General features: G+C 47.6%; 1 protein-coding gene across 2 annotated transcripts in view; it reads right to left on the bottom strand.

Annotated features, from left to right (window-relative positions):
- LOC119964316 (collagen alpha-1(XXIV) chain-like) overlaps nt 1–23,365 on the bottom strand; it is a 341,532-nt gene that overhangs the window by 183,115 nt on the left and 135,052 nt on the right. For both annotated transcript variants that reach the window (XM_038793605.1, XM_038793606.1), the window contains 5 exons: nt 22,261–22,305; nt 14,646–14,699; nt 14,476–14,520; nt 5,441–5,494; nt 290–343 (listed from right to left, as the gene is read on the bottom strand). In XM_038793605.1, coding sequence (XP_038649533.1) covers nt 290–343; nt 5,441–5,494; nt 14,476–14,520; nt 14,646–14,699; nt 22,261–22,305 — 252 coding nt within the window. The remainder of the gene's footprint in view (nt 1–289; nt 344–5,440; nt 5,495–14,475; nt 14,521–14,645; nt 14,700–22,260; nt 22,306–23,365) is intronic.

The raw sequence follows: 23,365 nt of genomic DNA, 5'->3' as shown, positions 1-23,365 counted from the left end.
AAATGTGATGATCATCTCCAGCGGTGATCTATACCGAGAAAACTAATAACGGGTTTTGCCTTCAGCTGTGAACTTTGAAACCTTTTGTAAAGATAGTAAAAGGCATCCTATTAAAACACCGATACGCCCGCCCTCTCCTGTTACCTTTGATCAATTCTACAGCCAAATGGCCACTGCTATTAACCCTTTCTCAATTTACCGCAAGCAGTTTTGTTGTTTTTCCTGCATATGAACTAAGATGTTGCATTTGAGTAAAACACTTGCTAATTAAATAGGAACGGCGGGATACCTGTGGTCCTTGTTTCCCTCTCACTCCCGGTGGTCCTGGCAAACCAGTTCCTCCCTTAAAGAAGAAACAACAATTCAGGTACCAATGCAGGCGTGTCAATGTTCACAGTTATTCACTCCCAGTTTGCAACAGGGGACAAAGAGAGGCAAACTACCCTGGATATGCTGCGGAAATCCTGATCGGAGCCAGACTCACTGTGAACCAGGCTGGGTGAACGTTCAGCGGCAGAAAGGCAAAGTCGGAGTCACTCGAGGACGTTCCTCTGCAATTGGGGGAAGAGAACGGGGCCACCAATGGGAGCATGGTGAAGTGAGAAGGGCGTGATCGTGGAGGGAAGGAGGTGTCGTAAGGGGGTTGGAGAGAGGTCTGTGCTCGGAGGCATGTGATACAGAGAGTGCTCGGGAGTGGGGGAGGGTAGCAACTCTCTCCAGGGGCCAGCAGGACGCACACTTGCCTCTCTTGGCCCCCAAGGTGTGCTGGAAAAGGTGGAGACCCCCATCTCCCTTTTACAGCAGACTCTGCATCTGAGCTGGTTTAGCACACTGGGCTAAATTGCTGGCTTTGAAAGCAGACCAAGGCAGGCCAGCAGCGCGGTTCAATTCCCGTACCGGCCTCCCTGAACAGGCGCCGGAATGTGGCGACTAGGGGCTTTTCACAGTAACTTCAGTTGAAGCCTGCTTGTGACAATAAGCGATTTTCTTTTTTTCGTTTTCTTTAAGGCTAGTTATAGCTGCAAAGTATTTTCAGACCTCTTGAAGTCATGAAAGGTGCGATACATATTCAAGCCTTCTGTTTTCTCAAGTCTATTGTGTCTGTCTTGAGATGGAGAGAATCCAGCAAAACCTGAAGTCGTTATTGCCCATGACACTCCGACATTCTGGGCTCCTGCAGCTCTTCGCTACAATTAGGCCCGGACTGGCGGGAAGTCTCCGGGAATTGAAGATTCACCTCCAGAACACTGCTGTGAGCAAACTAGGGAGAAAAATCACTGGGGGGAATTAAAAAAAAATCATGTTTTTTTGCTTCATTTTCTGCAGAGGCATTAGAAATTTTAGAAAATATCAGAGGTGGAAAAGGCTAATTTGATTGAGATCCAATCAAATAATGAGGAGTCTGTCCAATTGGTGGGTGGAAGGTGGGTCACCGGGCGTGTTCAGTGACCAATGGCAGAGCTTTAGGGGATGGGGTGCTTGGAGGGAAAAGACTGTGCGATGCTTCAAGGAATACAGCCTACCGGAGTGGGTAACACATTAGAACATAAGAACTAGGAGCAGGAGTAGGCCATCTGGCCCCTCGAGCCTGCTCCGCCATTCAATGAGATCATGGCTGATCTTTTGTGGACTCAGCTCCACTTTCCGGCCCGAACACCTTAATCCCTTTATACTTCAGAAAACTATCTATCTTTATCTTAAAAACATTTAATGAAGGAGCCTCAACTGCTTCACTGGGCAAGGAATTCCATAGATTCACAACCCTTTGGGTGAAGAAGTTCCTCCGAAGCTCAGTCCTAAAGCTCAGTCCATAGTTATAACGGCGTCAGCACCTCCTGTAGGAAAAATCAACCTTGTCGATTGAGGCATGAAACTTTGATGTGTGGCACAACAAGAAATACATTGCGTCCCAGCAAACTTTCCTTGTACAATAAAGATGAATCGGGCCTTTGGAATTATATCAGGTGCCGAATAAAATGCAACAGGGTTTTAGTCAGGAAGTGAACTCAAGGTAAACTCAGATTGAACCAAATACCCAGGGAGGGTGAGAGCATTTCCACTGAGTGACCCATGCAGAAAGATTGTAAGCAGGTTTTTTATCACCAGTTTAATTTGTACTACAGCTGGCTCACAGAGAAAATCTTCCCTTCTTCGACAACAACAACTTGTATTTATCGAATGACTTTAGCCGAGTAAAACGGCCTGTAACACTTCACAGGGAGGTAATCAAATTAAATTTGACGCTGAGTCAGATGAGGAGATTTATCAGGACAGCTGATCAGCATCCGTGTCAAAGGGATAGGGTTCAAGGACTGTCCTACAGAGAGGGAGGGAGAGGGGTTTGAAGAGGAAATTCCAGAGCTCAGGGCCCAGAGCCCTGAACCACCAACGTTGGAGCGACGGGAATCGGGAACGTGCAAGAGGCCAGATCTGAATGAGCACAGGGAGGGTTGTGAGGCTGGAGGAGATCACAGAGACCGGGGGGGGGGGGCAAGGTCTTGGAGGGATTAAACTGAAAGGTTGTCAGACGGGGAATCAACAGCGATCACCATGGAATTAAGTAATGGCTCTGTGTCAGACCGAGTCAGATGGCGAGACTGATTTGATTTATTCTTCCCAACCAGTTTGTAATTAGTTGCCGATCTGAATCACTGAATGTCAGGCGTGAGCAATCACTGTTCAAAGTCGTCAAACTGGACGACTTCACATACTTTGCATTGTCGGGACTGGAGCAGGATGTGTCAAGCAAAATAAAAAATAGGCAGCTTGAATTTCTCCCGCACCTTTCTCCACCTCAGCATGTCGACAGCTAATGAAGTACTTTGGAAGTGTGGTCGCTGTTGTAATGTCGGAAACGCAGCAGCCAAATTGTACACAGAGAGATCGCACAAACTGCAATGTGTTAATGACCAGATGATCGGTTCTGACCATATTGAACGTGAATATGATGATTTTGATACGGTTTGGCCAGAATACAAGGAAGATCACCGCGGTTTTTCCTCAAAATGGAGTCGTGGGTTTTCTCACGTCCACCCGAGAGAGCAGATGGGGCACATATTTAACGGCCCATTGAAAACCGTTGACAGTGCAGCACTCCCTCAGTACTACACTGGGTGTGTCAGCCCAGCTTTGTAATGCCCCTGGAGTGAGACTTGAACTCACCTTCGGGCTGAGAGGCAAGACACTGTCACCAACTGAGCAATGGCTCAGTAATATCTTTAAAAATAAGTCTGCCCCTCATCCTGAGGAAGCCTCTGTAGCTTTAATGAATTTTAAAATCACATACTATGGTCACAATACATTACACAACCCGCCCTGGATGAATAACATCGTTAAAATAGCACATACAGCAAATTAAAGCATGCACATTAAGCAGAAAACTAAAAATAATACACAGAGAAATGTTTACTCTGAGAAAAGATGGTTTGACTGTGTCATAAAAGCTACTCGAAATTTCTAAGCATGTGTTGCTCGTGAAATCCTACATAAAAACTGTACTGTTCCCTTTGATGACACCAAATTTTAAAATGCACCTTTGTTCTGTTATTTATAAAGCGATAATTTTGTATTTCAGGACCAGCTGTACACCTGGGGTCCTCACACTAACAGCTTTGTTATTACTAAGATCCCAGGTTAATTACTTCAAAACTGAAGTGTGATTCCAACATTCTGGCCTCCACTGGGTGGTGAGTGCCTGGAACGCGTTGCCAGGGGAGATTGTGGAAGCAGATACATTAACGGCGTTCAAAAGGCATCTCGACAAACACAGGGATAGGATTGGTGCAGAGGATATGGTACTAGGAAGTGCTGAGGGCTTTGGCCAAGGTTGGTATCATGACCGGTACAGGATTGGAGGGCCGAAGGGCCTGTTCCTGGGCTGTATTGTTCACAGTGCTCCTGGCTGCAAGCGGTTTAAGTGTCAAATTCCTAGACATGGATGTGCGTGTTCACACATATGTTCATGTGTCTGATTTTGTTCGCAATACTCATCCTGGTTTTCAAATCTCCCCATAGCCCCGCTCCCTCCTTATCCCTGTAAGCTCCACTAGCCTCACACCCCTGCTGATATTTGGGCTCATTCAGTTCTGACCCCTTGGGCATTGCCAAATTCCATCATTCTACCATTGGCGGACGTACATTCCTGGGCCCTGAGCTCCAGAGATCCCTTCCTCTGTTAATGTCCTGTCAATTACATTGTTAGCGGTGTTCGTGCCAATGACGTTGTTACGTTTAAGAGAACCAGGTGATGGGTATTAATTGTCTTTGAGCATACAAATAGGGGATGGCTGGGACACTGGATGGAATGGGAGGAGAACTCCGAGACGGAATACGTCAATAAACCCGCTCAACAAAGAAAAGATCTGGGTCTTAGTTTTGGATTTACCAACTGGCTTTTTTTGTTTGTTCATGGGATGTGGGTGTGGCTAATGTGTGGCCCAGCGTTTATTACCCGTCCCTAATTGCCCTTGAGGGCCAGTTAAGGGGCAATCACGTTGCTGTGGGTCTGGAGTCACGTGGAGTCCAGACCGGGTAAGGACGGCAGATTTCCTTCCCTAAAGGACATTAGTGAACCAGATGGGTTTTTACGACAATCGACAATGGTTTCGTGGTCAGCATTAGACCTTTAATTCCAGATTTTTACTGAATTCAAATTTCACCATCTGCCCTGGCGGGATTTGAATCTGGGTCCCCAGAGCATGACTCTGGGTCTCTGGTCTATTGGTCCAGTGACAATACCACTACGCCACTGCCTCCCTGCTTGGGTCCAATAAACATCCTTCACCTCTCCAACTCTCCCTCCTCCTTGTCAGACGTCCTTGCCATTTATGTCTACTGGCCAAACTTTTGTCCCTCTGCCCTAAAGTCTCCTCATGAGTGTGCGTGTGACAGTGAAGTGCTTTGGGATGTTTCATTATTTTAAAGCTGTTTTATAAATATTGTTGTGTGGGCTCGATCGCACACTTGCTCGCATTTGCACCCGCTTGTGAGCGGATGCTGTGTAGGAGGCGATAGGAAACGCCAGTACAGCGAGTTAAAATTATTCTCTGAGCTGAGCTGGAGATGGACCCCCTCCCCCCCCCCGCCCCACACCCCCACCCCTCACCCCCCCCCCCCTGCAAAAGTTCAAAATCCTTGGAAAAATAGCTGATGTTTTTCCCAGCATTTCTTTCAAGAAACACCACCCTGTTTTCGAGAAGAACTTACAGATGCCGCGAAAGATTCTAACCTCTCAAATAAAGCACCTGGAGAGATGATCTCAGGTTTCAGAGGGTACTCGTCTCAAACAAACCAGAATGCACCACAACAAACCAGCATGATGTCCCCACAGACACGTTAATCTGATCAGCGAGAACTCTGTGCTGTCTTTACATCAAACAGAAGAATTCGGAAGTGGGAGGAAAGAAAAGAAGAGCTTTGGTTTGAAGTTCGAAAAACTTACCCTGTCTCCAGAATATCCTCGTTCGCCAGGTGCTCCCAGCACACCGTGATCACCCTAGATATCGCGTTGCCACACATAGAGATACACAATGAGCATTGAGAATTTCCACTTCAACAAAAACAACATTGTATAACTGCACACAATCTATTAGAAAACAGCTGCTTCAAACAGTTGACAACGATTGATGAGTTTTTGCTTTTTACCCTTGGGCAAAAAAAAATAATGGAAAAACCATGTTCTGCACAAATATATGAACCGCATAGTTTCTTTACAGCTGAAACGTGCTTCCCTGGGCCTTTTCCACGTGGCATTGTGAGATTATACTGTTCCTAGTTTTGCCATCAAATTATCAGGGGAAGAAGAATTGAGAAAAGTGACACAAATTTGTTCCAGAATGTAATGGATTATTAAAACCCTGACAACTGTATTAAAGCTTCTGTGCTTAACTTATTATCTTTATGAGTAGTTTAGAGAAGATGGATAGTTTAGTGAGCATTTTGATGCGAGAAGCTGAAATGATTTTACTTCGATGGTTTCCGAGAACAGTTGGTTGAGGAACCAACTGGAGAATGGACTATTTCAGATCTGGTGCTGTGCAATACGAAAGGATTCAATAATTAATAATCGTGCTGTAAAAAGGAGCCTTTAGGGAAGAGTGATCATAATATGATGGATTTTACTGGAAGTGCGAAAGTGATTCTGATCAATCAAAAGCAGGATCCTAAATCTAAACAAAAGAAATGGTGAACCGTTGTGTATTGGTCTGGGGGGGGGGGGGGAGTGGAGACACACTTCAATATTTCTCAGACGCTGGGGGCAATCAGAGAACTTTGAAAGATAGGGGTTTAACACAACATTGAACAATATCCTTTTTGTATCAAACTCTAATGGATACAGATTCAGCATGTCCAACCTTTCCTCATAGGATAACCTCTCCCATCCCAGGTGTCAGGTGAGTGAACCTTCTCTGAAATGCTTTGAATGCAATTATATCCTTTCTTAAACAGGGAGACCAAAACTGTACAATATCCCAGTTTCGCCAATGCCCTGTACAACTGTAGCAAAACATCCCTCCTTTTGTATTCATTCCCTTTGCAATAAACAACAACATTTAATTTGGCTTCCTAATCACTTACTATAGCTGCACAGTTACCTTATATGATTCATGTACCAAGACACCCAGGTCCCTCTGTACCACCAAGTTCTGCAATCTCTCTCAATTTAAATAATATGCTGTTTAACTGTGCTTCTTGCCAAAATGCAAAACTTCACATTTTCCCACTTTCTACTCCAGCTGCCAAAACGTTTGCGCACTCAACTTATCGATATCCCATTCCCGGCTCCTCGGGCGCAATTTAACGGCCTGGTCGCACCCCACCTGGACACTGCAAGCATCCCAAGAAACAGTACAAAATACAGGGGTGGCGGATTTAAACACAGTCACCATCACCAGAGGATTAGTTTTAGGCAAACCAATGGGGTTAAAAGCAGACAAGTCCCCAGGAGGTGATGGTTTGCACCCCAGGATATTAAAGGAAGTAGCTACAGAGATCATGGATGCTTTGGTAGTCCGTTTCCAAAACATCCTTGGATTCTGGAACTGTGCCAAAGGATTGAAAAGCTGCCAGTGTGGTACCCTTGTTCAAAAGAGAAGGGGGCAAAATGCAATAAACTACAGGCCAGTTTGTCTAACTCCAGTTATTGGAAAAATATTAGAACCGATTATTTTTTTTAAAATGTAGAGTGCCCAATTATTATTTTTTTCCCCAATTAAGAAGCAATTTAGCATGGCCAATCCACCTATCCTCCACATCTTTTTGGGTTGTGGGGGTGAGACCCACGCAGACACGGGGAGAATGTGCAAACTCCACTTGGACAGTGACCCGGGGCCGGGATCGAACCCGATTGCTAACCACTATGCCACCGTGCAATCCTATTAGAATTGATAATTAAGCAGAGAATAGTGGTGCATTTGCGAAAGTCATCATCTGATCAAACAGTGTCATAAAGGGGAAATATAGTTTGACAAATTTACACGCGTTCTTTGAGGAGGTATCGGCCAGATTAGATCGAGGAGAACCAGTCGATGTTGTATATCTAGATTTTCAAAGGGCATTTGATAAGGCGCCACACAAAGGCTACTACTCAAGATAGGTGTTCATGGTGTTAGAGGTACTCTTCTAGCATGGCTAGAGGATTGGCTAACAAACAGGAAGTAGTGATAAGCGATAAGGGGGTCATTCTCAGGTTGGAGAACAGTAACAGGCAGAGTGTGTCACAGGGATCAGTGCTGGGGCCACAGCTCTTCACAATATCTATTAATGATTTGGAGGAAGAAACAGAGTGCAGACATGCGGATGATACAAAGGTGGGGGGAACAGGCTGTAAGGAGGATATGAGCAGTTTACCGAGAGACATTGACAGGTTAAGTGAGTGGGAAGAAAATTGACAATTGGAATTCAATGTGAGATTGTTCATTTTGGAAGAAAGAATAAGAGGACAGATTATTATTTTAATGGAGAGGGAATGCAGAAAACTGTAGCACAAAGGGACGAGTGGGTCCTTGTTCACAAAATCCAGAAAGCTCTCATACTGGTGTGAAGGTAATAGGGAAGCAAATGGAACGCTGGCTTTTATTTCAAAGGGGGCTGGAGTATAATAGTAAAGAGGTGTTTCTGCATATGTACAAGGTAATAGTGAGGCCACATTTAGAATGTTGGGTACAGTTTTGGTCCCCTTGTTTAAGGAGAGATAATATTATCACTGAGGGAGTACAGAGGCGGGTGGTGAACCTTTGGAATTCTTTATCCCAGAGGCTTGGGGATGTTCAATGAATGAGTTCAAGTCCGTGATTGGGATAGATTTCTGGATACTAATAACATAGAGCGATATGGGGATAGTGCGGAAAACACTGTCGAGGTAGATGATCCAGTTAGAATGATCTCGTTGAAAATCTAGTTGAAAATCAGAGCACGCTCGAGGGGCTGAATGGCACCCTCCTGCTCTTATTTCCTGTGACCCTGTGTGAGTATCTTTGACACTGCGACTATTTCAATTATTATTCTGCAGAAATGATGTATCACACAAGGAAAGGTGCGTTAGAATATAGGTTTTGTTTTATTTTGCAGTGATAATAATTCCAACACTACCAACTCATCTGAGAAGAAAAAAACAAATGGTTACACGGGAAAAATAAATTAAAGTTTTATTATCTCCTATTACCTCTTATTATCTCTTTGCTTTCGCAGCGATTTCAGTCTTTAATTAAGATTGTGAAAGGAAAACAGAACAATGAATCAGTCGCTATAATGGAGAGATTGGAAATGAGGGAATGTGAGTTAAAAATGGGGGGAGTTACAATTCAGAAGAGGAATCTGCTGGAAGATTCACACTCAGAAGAATAATGTTACAATGCACATGGTGGCGCAGTGCTTAGCACTGCTGCCTCACGGTGCCGAAGACTCGGGATCGATCCCGGCCCCGGGTCACTGTCCATGTGGAATTTGCACATTCTCCCAGTATCCGTGTGGGTCTCACCCTCACAACACAAAGACGTGCAGGTTAGATGGATTGACCATATTAAAATGCCCATTAATGGGAAAATGTTTTAAAGAATAATGTTAAGAATGTACAGCACAGAAACAGGCCATTCAGCCCATCTGGTCCGTGCTGGTCTTTATGCTCCACATGACCCTTTTCTAACCCGTCTTCCTCTAACCCTATCACCATCTCCTTCTATTCCTGTCGCCCTCATGTATTTATCCAGCTTCTTCCTTAAATGTGTCCATTCTTTTCACCTCAACCACTCCCTGTGGGAGCGAGTCCCACATTCTCCCCACTCCCTGTGGGAGCGAGTCCCACATTCTCCCTACTCCCTGTGGGAGCGAGTCCCACATTCTCCCTACTCCCTGTGGGAGCGAGTCCCACATTCTCCCCACTCCCTGTGGGAGCGAGTTGCACATTCTCCCCACTCCCTGTGGGAGCGAGTTCCACATTCTCCCCACTCCCTGTGGGAGCGAGTCCCACATTCTCCCCACTCCCTGTGGGAGCGAGTTCCACATTCTCCCCACTCCCTGTGGGAGTGAGTCCCACATTCTCCCCACTCCCTGTGGGAGCGAGTTCCACATTCTCCCCACTCCCTGTGGGAGCGAGTTCCACATTCTACCCACTCCCTGTGGGAGCGAGTCCCACATTCTCTACACTCCCTGTGGGAGCGAGCTCCACATTCTCCCCACTCCCTGTGGGAGCGAGTTCCACATTCTACCCACTCCCTGTGGGAGCGAGTCCCACATTCTCTACACTCCCTGTGGGAGCGAGTTCCACATTCTACCCACTCCCTGTGGGAGCGAGTTCCACATTCTACCCACTCCCTGGGTAAATAAGTTTCTCCTGAATTCCCTGGGAGGGGCAGTCACTGAAATAGGGAATCTCAGCAGAGGAACAATTAGATGGATTTTGGAGAGAGTTGGATTCGGTGAGAGGACAAGGGGATTTCCGAAAGTACATTCTTGTGTACAGCTTTGTGTGCCTGCACATCCTTCTGTTGTTTTATCCAGTGATGCTCAGAACTTGGAGGATTCAATTGGTCCTTAAAGCTCTTTCAGTTTTAATCCTCTTTCTGACTCCACTTTGTACAACTAGTGAGGAAAAGCGACTTCAATTTCACAATTTCAGTCTTGACCACTGTGAACTTTGGAATGGGCAGCTGAATAGGTTTACTCCATTGGTGGAGCAATTGACAGTGGAGCAGGGAGCTATTGATTCAAACCCAGGTACTTTCTAAACTGTCCTGGGCGCTGAGGGATCTGGGGATAATGTGAGGAAGGCGATCTCATTGAATGCTGGAGTAGTTTCGAGGGGCTGAATGGCCTACTCCTGTTCTAAGTTTGTCGCTACAATTCTCTGGCCATTGGGATTCCCTCTTCCCATTGGCAGTGCATCCCCCCCCACCCCCAAGCGTGGGCCGCCTTCAATGGGAAATTCCATTGGGAAGCGATAGGAAGATAGATTTACTCCGCTAGCCAATGGCTGGCCACTGTGAAACATGGGGCTGGGGGAACGGAGAATTTGGCCCCTTATATTTTTATTTGCACTGGAGGATTCAATGATTTGCGAATATCCCTGAAGAATCCAGTCACTAAAAACCTTTAGGGATAAATATGTTTTCTGTGTGATCTGTGTGATCCAGTTCTGGTGAAATTCGATAATTTAAAGAACACATATTCTATCCCTTTATGCTCTAATTTCTCGCTGGACTGTGTTTTTATTGAAGGTAACACGTTATTGGTACAAATGTTGGACTACTTGCTTCCTAGAAGGATCGCGGCGTCGCAAGTGTGGGAGTTAAGGCACAGGATGGGAATATTGTTATTGGAATTCTCTTTGTTGTGTTTGAAAGGTTTATAGAGAGTTTAAACCGGGGTTGGGCTTTGGAGATCCAAAGGTCAAGCAGAATTTAAACTTCATATATAATATGTTTCTGCAATGCTGAGTAAGAGGGATTGGCCGCGATACATACACAGGGACACAGCGAGAGATTTGGCCTGGTGGGGGAAGCGTGTTTGCACGGAAAGGCCGGTGGGGTGGGGGGGGGGAAACCTGGGAATGGCCGGAGACCCCAGCGAATGGTGGGATCGCCGGACAGGAGGGGAGAGTTGGATCGACAGTCGGGAAAGATCACGGTGCTGAATGTTTGATCCGAAACATTAACTCGGTCTGTCTCTCTTTCTGCCTGCTGAGTTTTATTTTGGCATTGACTAATCTACCCAGGTTGAAGATTCAGTACAGGATTAAAATAACTTAAATAAAAGCAAAATACTGCGGATGCTGCAAATCTGAAATAAAAACAGAAAATGCTGGATAAACTCAGCAGGTATTGGCAACATTGGAGAGAGGAATTGAGTTAACGGTTCAAGTCTGTATGACTCTTCTTCGACTCTTTTGAGAAAAGAGACATGCTGTTGAAGCTTTTCATTTCACACTCATCAAGATTTCCACAAGTGAGCATTCCAGCATAAGTGAACCTGATAATGAGCCCGATTGATAATCTTCAATTGTTTTTAGCATCATTGCTAGAAGCTACATATGTTCATATGCGACAGAGGCGTCTCCTCTGCAGGCAAAAAGTACACGTCCAGGCATTATGCCTTTTGAATTAAATAAAAGCATGAAGGGGGATGGGTAATAGTTCCCTGATAAATTCCTAATGACAGAGCCTCAACCAATCAGTGTTAATTTGCCACCCAAACCTGCAGTATAAATGGTTGCTCCCTTTGAAATTTAGCATTCTTGAATTGGACCTGATGAGTGAGAGATGAAAAGCTTGAGCAGCCTGTCTCTTTTTTTCAGCAAAACTCAGGATATTTTTATTTGTTAATGGGATGTGAGCACCATTGGCTAGGCCATGCTTTATTGCCCATCCCTAATTGCCCTCGAGGAGGTGGTGGTGAGCTGCTGTGTTGAACCGCTGCAGTCCATGTGGTGTAGGTATATCCACCACGCTGTCAGGGAGGGGAGTTCTCACTTGAAGAATGACAGGTAACTCACCTGTACATGGGCAATAGTCCCAGCAGTCTGCGAGGTGGGATTTATCCCCCTTGAGGAACAGTTAAGGATCATAGTTAAAGTTCTACGGGCAGGGAATTATGTTAGTCTAATCCCAAGTACAGTCTACGTTTACGGGCGAGATCTCCCGCTCCTGCCTATGGTCCAACCCCGCCGCAGGTTTCCCAGCGGCATGGGGTGTGAATCCAAGGGAAATCCCATTGACCGCTACAAGACCGGACACATCGTAGACGCTCAGAATACCAAAGGCAATTTGTACGAACACCAGCAGTGTTTTCAATTAATTTTAGTGCAATGTTGGGTAAGTCACTCAGCATCAATATTGAAGCACGATTTAGCTTCGCAAATAACTTAACATACAGATTAAACTTGAATTTGCTCACAATTACAAAACAAGCAAAATACCGCAGATGCTGAAACCCTGAAAGAAAAACAGAAATAGCTGGAAAAACTAGCGGATCGGGCAGCACCGGTAACGAGAGGGACAGTCAACGGTTTGATTCTGTAAAACTCTCCTTCAGGAGAGTAACAAACTGAGGAGTTGTGGGTTTATGTTCGTCCTGTTGTTAATTTAAGAGACAATAAAGACTGCGTAGATGTGAAAACAATCCGTTAAAAATGTTCCTTCAAGGACGTGCATGGGAATGCATCCTCCCCGTGTGTGCGTGGGTTTCCTCCGGGTGCTCCGGTTTCCTCCCACAGTCCAAAGATGTGCAGGTTAGGTGGATTGGCCACGATAAATTGCCCTTAGTGTCCAAAATTGCCCTTAGTGTTGGGTGGGGTTACTGGGTTATGGGGATAGGGTGGAGTTGTTGACCTTGGGTAGGGTGCTCTTTCCAAGAGCCGGTGCAGACTCGATGGGCCGAAAGGCCTCCTTCTGCACTGTAAATTCTATGAAAGCTAATCCCTCCCAGCGTTCTGAAATCTCTGTCACTGACGACTTCCTTGCGTCCAATGCGGTTTCAATTGATGATGAAAGCAACTCAAAACATTCATTCACCAAACGATATCAATGACACAAGGCTAGCATCGAGAAGCCTGGATTCCATGAATCAAATGGGTTGCCCGCCTTTTGTCATTTCATTTCCACTGGACTCAATTTGGGAAAACTCACACCACATGTGGATTCTTCCCTCTCTCCCCAGATGTTTCATTCACATCAAAAGGCATTGGCCCGGATGTTGTTTTCAGAATAACGGTGAGGCTAACGGCGATCAGTTATATCAGTGACCGTCAGTCACGCAGCAATTCTCCACTCGTGTTCAAGGCACAAATCCCAAGGCTGTTGACTGACGTGCGCCGTCCTCCAGAAGCTCTGTGAGAGTTGCCTCTCGCCATCTGTCTCCTCATTCCCATGTCCGGAATGGCCGGAGATCCCTGACCTGACATCATACCACATCCTGGTGAAAGACCCCCCCCTCCCCCTTCATCACCTGCAACAGGACCCCACCATCATCGCCGGCACTGGGGGGAAAATCGCTGGCATTGTATCTTCAAGGCATTGCCCCCCCCCCATCTCTGGTTTTCAGGCAGACCCCGATTGCCCCCCTCCCCCCCCTCCATGTTAAGCGAACCCCTGCTATGGTGTCCCTTTATACCCTGCCCATTCAGTCCCCACCCCCTGGCAGTGCCAACCTGACAGTGCCAGCGTGCCACCCTGCCCACCCGAGGGCGACACGTCCCCCTCATGGTCATCGCGCCTGGTGTCCGTTTTTGGAGACCAATCTTGGGTCCCACCAGCGCTGCGTCATGCCGACGGGTGGAAGCATCCGTCATTCCCAGAAGATTTGGGATTCAGCCGGATTGAAATATTAAAATGTATATAAATTAATGGGACTCAGGTTCAAGCCCTCGCTGGGTGTGAATCTGGTTACGTCGCTGGTGGAGGGGCTGCGGGGAAGATCCCATTCTGAGATCTCCCCAGTGTAAAACCCGTTGTGCCTTCTCGCGAGGGTTTCTGGCCACGAGGGGATTTGCTCCTGCATCAAATGGGGACAGAAAATCGCCCCCGCGGACTAACGCGCCACAGAAAGTGAAGACTGTTCTATTCATTCTACTCAATCCTAATTTCCCTCTCTTTATTTCTCTTTCTGTATCTGATTTGAATTCACGATTTGAATGAACGTTTCCTGTTTCAGATTCTATGCTGCTCGTTAATAATTCTTCAATCTGAGTGATTGACCCGATAATTGTCGTGCGACAGTTCCACACACGTCCAAGACGCCCTGTGGTGGGCAGCGTGTTGTTTGGATGTCTTGCTGACAGCAATTTACCGGGAATGAGTCAGTGTAACAAACGGCCTTTTGGAGCACAGTCCGGCCCACAGGAAAAGGACTTTAGGAATGTCTTTAGGAATGTAATTGAATCAGACAACATTCAGCGCTGGCCAAACCCTAGAAAAATGCTTTGCTTAGATCAAATGATTCCTTATAGATTAAAATATCCAGAAAAAAATGAAATATTTAGATCACCTTATCACCTTTCAATCCGGGCTGTCCAACACTTCCCACTAGACCCTGCAAGGACATTGAGGCAAAGAAGGCAAACAGTTCTGTTACATCCGAAATACAAGAATCTCATATCAGACAAAAATATTTCTGAGGATCACAAAATTAAAAGTTCAGTGCGGTAGGAAGTGTACCTGAGGTCCTGGAATCCCGGGGAGGCCAGCTAACCCTGAAGGACCAACATCGCCCTACAAATAAAACAAATGAAACCTGTGGTTAATATTAACTAGCGAGGCTGACTCTCCGCTGTAAACTCAACTTGCAGTAATTGATGAGAATCATTGAACGATACAGTGCAAGAGGAGGCCACTTGGCCCATCGTGCCTGGGCCAGCCCAGAAAGATCTATCCAGTTAGTCCTACTCTCCCGGCTCTTTATCCCAAAGTCCTGCAAATGTTTCCCTTCCGAGTGTTCACCCAGTTCCCTTTGGAAAGTTATTATTGAATCTGCTTCCACCGCCCGTTCAGGCCGCACCTTCCACAGCAACTCAAACATATTGAAACCCTTCATGATTTTGGGCACATTTAAAGGGAGGTAGCCTCCCAATGATACTGTCAATGGATTAGTAATCCAGAGACCCAGGGTAATGTTTTGGGAATCTGGGTTCGAATCTCACCACAGCAGATGGTGACATTTGAATTCATCTGGAATCAAAAGTCTCACGATGACCATGAAACCATTGTCGATTGTCACAAATACCCATCTGGGTCACTAATGTCCTTTCAGGAAGGAAATCTGCCGTCCTTACCTGGTCCTTACCACATGTCAACAATGTGGCTGACTCTTAAATGCCCCTTCAAGGGGAAATTAGGGAAGGGCAATAAATACTGACACAGCCCATATCCCATAAAATAATTATTAAAAACATGGCGGATGGAGTTTAAGACTAGGGAGGTTATGCTGCAATTGTATAAGGTGTTAGTGAGGCCACACCTGGAGTATTGTGTTCAGTTTTGGTCGCCTTACTTGAGAAAGGACGTACTGGCGCTGGAGGGTGTGCAGAGGAGATTCACTAGGTTAATCCCAGAGCTGAAGGGGTTGGATTACGAGGAGAGGTTGAGTAGACTGGGACTGTACCCGTTGGAATTTAGAAGAATGAGGGGGGGAAATCTTATAGAAACATAAAATTATGAAGGGAATAGATAGGATAGATGCGGGCAGGTTGTTTCCACTGGCAGGTGAAAGCAGAACTAGGGGGCATAGCCTCAAAATGAGGAGAAGTAGATTTAGGACTGAGTTTAGGAGGAACTTCTTCACCCAAAGGGTTGTGAATCTATGGAATTCCTTGCCCAGTGAAGCAGTTGAGGCTCCTTCATCAAATGTTTTTAAGGTAAAGATAGATAGTTTTTTGAAGAATAAAGGGATTAAGGGTTATGGTGTTCGGGCCGGAAAGTGGAGCTGAGTCCACAAAAGATCAGCCATGATCCCATTGAATGGCGGAGCAGGCTCGAGGGGCCAGATGGCCTACTCCTGCTCCTAGTTCTTATGTTCTTATGTATCAAATCTCCCCCGAAGCTGACCTCGGGTGAAGAATTCCTGCTTCGCTAATCCCTCTACTGAAGCCCCTGGTAAATTGTAAAATCTTTTCCGGAGCCTCTCCAAGGCCCTGGCATCTTTCCTGAAGGTGTGGTGGTTAGCTTCGGTCTAACCAGTGTTTCCAAAAGGCTTGATACAACTGGCTTGCTTTTAAACTTCCATCCGACTACTAACAAAACCCAGGAAACCATCATTCCATTTATGCCTCTTTGTCACTAAATCACCAAAGGAAACAATCTCCCATTCGTCATGCCTCGTAAATCATTTCAAGATTTGGAACTCATTCTTTTTATTCCATTAACTTTTCCGATTGTGGGAAATATAGAATCAGGATTTTAAATCTCTCGCTATAACCATTTTCTTTCAGTCCTCAGATCATTGCGGCTAAATTACAATTCATTTAATTAATGTATCCATGGCTCCAGGTTCTTTTATTTTGCAACAGAATGCCAAACTGCGAATATCAATCCAACAATTAATCATTTAAATCCGTGAGATGGATTTTTGTTGGGCAAAGGCGCAATAATAATAATAATAATCTTGATCATTGTCACAAGTGGGCTTACATTAACACTGCAATGAAGTTACTGTGAAAAGCCCCTAGTCCCCACATTCCGGCGCCTGTTCGGGTACACAGAGGGAGAATTCAGAATGTCCAATTCACCTGACAAGCACGTCTTTCGGGACTTGTGGGAGGAAACCGGAGCACCCGGAGGAAACCCACGCAGACACGGGGAGAACGTGCAGACTCCGCACAGGCAGTGACCCAAGCCGGGAATCGAACCTGGGGCCCTGGAGCTGTGAAGCAACAGTGCTAACCACTGTTGAAGTGGAATGGAGTTAAAAGTACAGATCAGCCATAATCTCACTGAGTGAATGACAGAAAAAGACTGGAGTTTGTATCCTGCCTCACATCGAGTGCAGGACAACCCAAAGCGATTCAAAGCCCATGTTCTTTCTGATCTGTAAACGCTATCACAATGTAGCAAACACAGGAGCCATTCCCTCAGCAAGCTCCCAGAAAGGGTAACACTTGGGTCATTTGTTTTTGTGATGTTGATCCAGGGACAAACATTGGGAAGAATTCCTCGGCTCCTCTCTCAATAGTGCCATGGGATCTTTCTGTCCATCAGAGAGGAAAGGCAGGGTATTGGTTTATTATCTCATCAATAGGAAGGTGGGCGGGATTCTCAGCCTAGCCAGCCGGCCAATGGGGCTTGCCACTGTGGGCAGCCCCACGCCACCGGGAAATCCCCGGGCGTGGGTGCTCTGCCGGCATAACAGAGAATCCCAAGATGCTGGATGGCCCAGCCAGGCTCCTACATAACGGTGCGATGACCGATGACTGGAATTGTCCCTGTTCTGAGGGCAAGTGGGCAGGATCGACGTTAAAGCCCCTCCCCCGCACCTTTTCCCACTCACCCTGAAGCTGCCGGAGGTTGGCAAGTTTCAAAGAGAGATAAAGATTTACATTTGTATAGCACCTCTCATGTTCAAACATGTCTCAAAGCACTTGACAACCAATGAAGCATTCTTGAAGTGCAGACCCTGTTGAGATGCACCGATCTCCCGATCAATAGGTCGGGACCCCTGCTCAGGAGGTTGGAGGTTCCCCAAATGTCATTGGGACCTGACTCGCCGGGCCTGTGAAACACAGGGCGGGATACTCCGCCCGTTCCCGGCAGCGGGATACTCCGCCCGTTCCCGGCAGCGGGATACTCCGCCCGTTCACGGCAGCGGGATACTCCGCCCGTTCCCAACAGCAGGATTCTCCATCCGTTCCCGGCAGCGGGATTCTCCGTCCGTTCCCGGCAGTGGGATTCTCCCTTGGTTCACGGCAGCGGGACTCCGCCCGTTCACGGCAGCGGGATACTCCGCCCGTTCACGGCAGCGGGATACTCCGCCCGTTCCCAACAGCAGGATTCTCCATCCGTTCCCGGCAGCGGGATTCTCCGTCCGTTCCCGGCAGTGGGATTCTCCGTCTGTTCCCAGCAGTGGGATTCTCCCTTGGTTCACGGCAGCGGGACTCCGCCCGTTCACGGCAGCGGGATACTCCGCCCGTTCCCGGCAGCAGGATTCTCCGCCCGTTCACGGCAGCGGGATTCTCCGTCGGTTCCCGGCAGCGGGATTGTCCGGCTCCGCGTCTCTGTACAGGAGGCTGGCTGAGCACCAAATTCTCCGTCCGCGCACGCAGCGTTGGCGGGACAGACCCGCAACGGGGAAATCCGGCGACTGAGAATTTCACCAGCGGGTTGACGTGGACCAGATGGCAAGCGGGCCAGGAACTGTCCGAGGAGATGTATTTGGAATATTTTTCCACATTTCCCTTTGGATCCTGATGCAGCAGGATGTACACCATCCACACACCGCCACCCCCCCCCCCCCCCCCCCACTACCCCCACCCTCCATACCTCACCCCACACCCCCTCACCTGTCACCATCTCCTCTCCCTCGCCCACCCAGTCATTCCCCAGTAGGTCAGCCTGCCAAGCTACCCAGCACTCATATAGAACAAAGAACAAAGACAATTACAGCACAGGAACTGGCCCTTCGGCCCTCCCAGCCTGCGCCGATCCAGATCCTTTATCTAAACCTGTCGCCTATTTTCCAAGGTCTACTTCCCTCTGTTCCCCGCCCGTTCATAAAACCCGTTCATGGCCGGGAAGCTCTGTGCAACCTCGCGCTGGCTATCTGCCTGGCATGGGTGGCACTTAAGGGCGGTCCTGGAGTTATCAATATATTGGCCCCAAATTTGAAGGTCCACTGCTGGTTGTCCAGCTGGTAATCAGCTGATCTGCAATATTGTATATCCCCTCACTAAATTCATCAATCTCCCCCTGTGCGCCACATTAGGAGTACTGGAGTATGCCTGAAAAGGAAGCGTTTACATTCTCCCAATGTTCAGCAGGTATATTGCCACAGGCAGGTAGTCCCAGACTCCACCCCCTTTCCTGTCAGCTCCACCCATCCATGTGTCACCTCCGGAATGGACTCTTCCACCTGGCCTCCCATTTCCTACCCCCTACACTCATCCACACATGGCAGAACTTCTAACTTCCATCACTCAATGTGCTTTTATTTTATTCATTTCGGGGTTGTGGACAGTGCTGAGGCAAATCCAGCTTTTATTGTCCAATCTACATCACTAACTGCCCTTAGAATCAGAGAATACCGACAGTGCAGGAAAGTGCAGGAGGCCATTCGGCCCATCAGGTCTGCATCGACCCTCTGAAAGAGCATCTTATTCAGGCCCACTCCCCCCTCGTCCTATTCCCACAGCCCCCACCTAACCTTTGGACGCACTCAAGGGCAATTTATCATGGCCAATCCACCAAACCTGCACATCTTTGGACTGTGGGAGGAAACCGGAGCACCCGGAGGAAACCCACACAGACACAGGGAGAATGTGCAGACTCCACACAGACAGTGACTCGAGGCCGTAATTGAACCCGGGTCCCTGCCACTGTGAGGCAGCAGTGCTAACCGCTGTGTCACCCTGCTGCCCCTTGGCAGGCCTCCTTCTTGAATACAACAAAGTAACTTGTGAGGCAACTTAAGGGCACAGTTAAGAGTCACAAGTAAGCCAGGCCAGGTAAGGATGGCAGATTTCCTTCACTGAAAGGTATTCGCGAAACAGACGGGTCTTTACATCAATCTCGTGATTTCACAGAACACAGAACAGTACAGCACAGAACAGGCCCTTCGGCCCTCGATGTTGTGCCGAGCAATGATCACCCTACTCAAACCCACGTATCCACCCTATACCCGTAACCCAACAACCCCCCCTTAACCTTACATTTTAGGACACTACGGGCAATTTAGCATGGCCAATCCACCTAACCCGCACATCTTTGGACTGTGGGAGGAAACCGGAGCACCCGGAGGAAACCCACGCACACACGGGGAGGACGTGCAGACTCCGCACAGACAGTGACCCAGCCGGGAATCGAACCTGGGACCCTGGAGCTGTGAAGCATTTATGCTAACCACCATGCTAAGTCATTGTTATTGATATTAAAGCTTTATTCCAGATTTAACTTGACCACAATGCTACCGTACTCTGCAAAGCTTTGCTGCTCCCAGGCCAGCAATGTCTCACATTTCAAATATTCAGCCTTGTTTTCAAATCCCTCCATGGTCTCACCCCTCCCTATCTCTGGAATCTCCTCTAGCTGCAGAACCCTCGGAGATCTGTTGCTAGGGTTTGTTCAGTAACTCTGACACAGCGGTTCCAAGGTTTGTGAGGTTGCAGAGTCATTTTTGGTGGTGACATTTAACTAGATACACATGCATAGCCCAAGCTAGGAGCTAAGTCCATTGTGACTTCTCCTTGACCTCCTCCACACAACTCTGCCTCCTGTCCTCCTGTGCGAACCCCCCCCCATCCTCTCCCCACAAGTCTCTGCCCCCCATCCTCTCCCCCACAAGTTTCTGCCCCCCCACCCTCTCCCCCACAAATCTCTGCCCCCTCCCATCCTCTCCCCCACAAGTCTCTGCCCCCCCATCTTCTCCCCCACAAGTCTCTGACCCCCCCCACCCATCAAACAAATGAGGAGAAGTAGGCCACTCAGCCCCTTGAGCTGACTCCGACATCCAATAAGATCGTAGTTGATCTGATTGTAACCTCAATCTCACTTTCCTGCTGACCCCCCCATAACCTTTCACCCCCCCTTGCGAGTCAAGACTCTATCCAGCTCTCCATTAAATATATTCAAAGATTCTTCTTCCGCCGCCTTTTTAGGACGAGCGTTCCAGGGACTCACCACCCTCAGGGAAAGAGTTCCTCCTCACCGAGTTCTAGATTCCCCATCAGGGGAAACATCCTCTCCACATCCACCCTGTCGAATCCCCCTCAGGTTCTTGGACGTTTCATTTAAATCTTGTCAGAAGCCATTGTAATCTTCAGTCAGCAACTGCACAATTCGCTGTGGAAACTTTCCATTTCTCACACGGAGGAGGATTGCCAGAAGTATGACTCCGCTGCTTTTAAAAGTACGCTCCAAGAAGATTATGGTGAAAGAAAATGAAATATTTTCAGATGAAGATTTCACGTTGTCACGGGCAGTGGGATTTTAGGATTGGAGGAATGGAAATTAGATTAGAAACTCAAGTTTGAAAGATGCGGAGTTGTTTCCAATGATGGACCATTTGAATGGAACTGGTTCCAGTTACGGGGAGGATCAATGAGCAGAGGGGCCAGAGGGGAAAATGAAGGGGTGTATTGAGCTAGTTGTTCTGATCTGTAAGGTGCTGCTTGAAAAGGCACTGGAAGCAGGTTCAATAATAACTGTCAGAAGGGAATTGTATAAATAATGGAAATGGGAAATTTGCAGGGAAATGGGTGAAGAGTAGGGAGTTATGGGACTAATGGGATAGCTCTTTCGAAAATCCAGCGCAGGCCTAATTAGCTGAATGGCCTCCTCCGAATGGATCAGTCGAAATGATACCCCGCAGTTTATTTTCCTCAAAATTCTTACATTAACAGCGGTAACTTATGAGCCATTTGCGAACTGGCAAGAGTCCCATTTGAAGCACTGAGATTAACTTGTCTTTAGAACAGCTGTTAGGTCGTCAGATCTGAAAAACACCCATGGATTGACTGGTAGCCAAGGATTTACAAGAAGCTCCTGAGAAATGCATTTTGAAATGCTCATAAACTCTAAAGTGATAATTGGAAACTGCAGTTGCTTACGAAGAGCAGGATATTTTTAGACAGCAGTGGCCAAAATTGCAGGCTGTATAAATAGAATGATTACATGGAGAAAGCTTGCACGTAAATGTAAAATAAGTACTGTTCCGCCATTTAATTCGATCGTTGCCGATCTGTATCATAACTGTAGCATACTGGGGCTGGTTTAGCACTGGGCTAAATCGCTGGCTTTGAAAGCAGACCAAGGCAGGCCAGCAGCACGGTTCAATTCCCGTACCGGCCTCCCCAAACAGGTGCCGGAATGTGGCGACTAGGGGCTTTTCACAATAACTTAATTTGAAGCCTACTTGGGACAATAAGCGATTTTCATTTAATTTCATTACAACTCCCATCTACCCACCTGAACACTACCCGCCAGAGGAAATAATTTTCCCTCTCTCCACCCAATCAAATCTTCTGAAAAACCTTGAATGAGATCGCCTCTTTGTTCTTCCAGATTCAGGGTTAAGATGGCGCAAATACTGAGGGTAAAGCTGGAAACAGTGTTTCCCTTGTCTACTTACCCTGAGGCCAGGAAATCCAGGTTGACCAACTCCTCCAACCATGCCCTAAAAATAAAAAAGAATTTCACATTAACATCTGCACTTTGTTTGACTGATAATCTGCTCTACCTACTGGGCAGCAATGCCCAGTTAATATGATTCCCCTTTGAGAGCTACAGCTGTTCAGTTGTTGAGTATTTTCAAAACGCAGACCGACAGATTGAAAAGGGAAGCGAGGGAATTGTGTTTAAAGTGGGATTGAGGTGATAGGTCAGCCACGATCGGCACCCACTAGTCTTCTCCCGCTCCCGGTGTTTATGGACGGCCTTCTCCTGGAGGGGCGGTGGGAGTGGGGGGGACAGGAGACACACAGTGTTACACAGTCTGACGAATGCAGCCCAGAGGGTGGGTAGCTGGTGGCCTGATTGGCCAGGCCACCCGGCCATGGTGGCCGGTATGGGTGCCAGCATGTGGTGCAGAGTGGGGGTTTGGCCGCCCTCCGGGTGGAGGGGAAAAGGGCTTTGAATCTGTTAATGCCAGAGGCACAGTGCTGCCGGCTCACCCTGACCGTCCCGAGGAGGTTGTGCACTTTTTCCAGCACTGCTGGCCGATCCGGATGATGTTGTCCATGGCACTTGCCGCCTCTGCCACCTGCTCCCAGGCACAGCAAACGGCATTGCCTGGCAGCCTCCTTCCCACGCCGGGGTACAGAGTGACCCGCCTCTCCTCCATGGTGGCCAGGAAGGTCTCCAGCTCGGTGTCTGTGAACCTTGGTGCGGCTCTCCTCACTGCCACCTTGTTGGCTGGGATGGTGTGTGTGGGGAGTGAAGTGTGGATATATGCGGCTGTAGCTTGTCAACTTCCTGAGTGTCAATCACGGAACCGGCGAATCCGGCTCCGTTTCCCATTGGAATGGATTGTGTTCCACATGGAGCCGGTGCTAGCCCCTTAACGGTTGCTGAATCAGTCCAGTTTTGTGGAATGCGGGACTCGCTCCCATGGGGAGTGGGGAGAATGTGGGACTCGCTCCCACAGGGAGTGGGGGAGAATGTGGGACTCGCTCCCACGGGGAGTTGGGAGAATGTGGGACTCGCTCCCACGGGGAGTGGGGGGAATGTGGAACTCG

Source organism: Scyliorhinus canicula, chromosome 4 (assembly GCF_902713615.1).
Source record: "Scyliorhinus canicula chromosome 4, sScyCan1.1, whole genome shotgun sequence".
NCBI classification, from domain to species: domain Eukaryota; kingdom Metazoa; phylum Chordata; class Chondrichthyes; order Carcharhiniformes; family Scyliorhinidae; genus Scyliorhinus; species Scyliorhinus canicula.
This window is presented reverse-complemented; position numbering and strand designations above follow the sequence as displayed.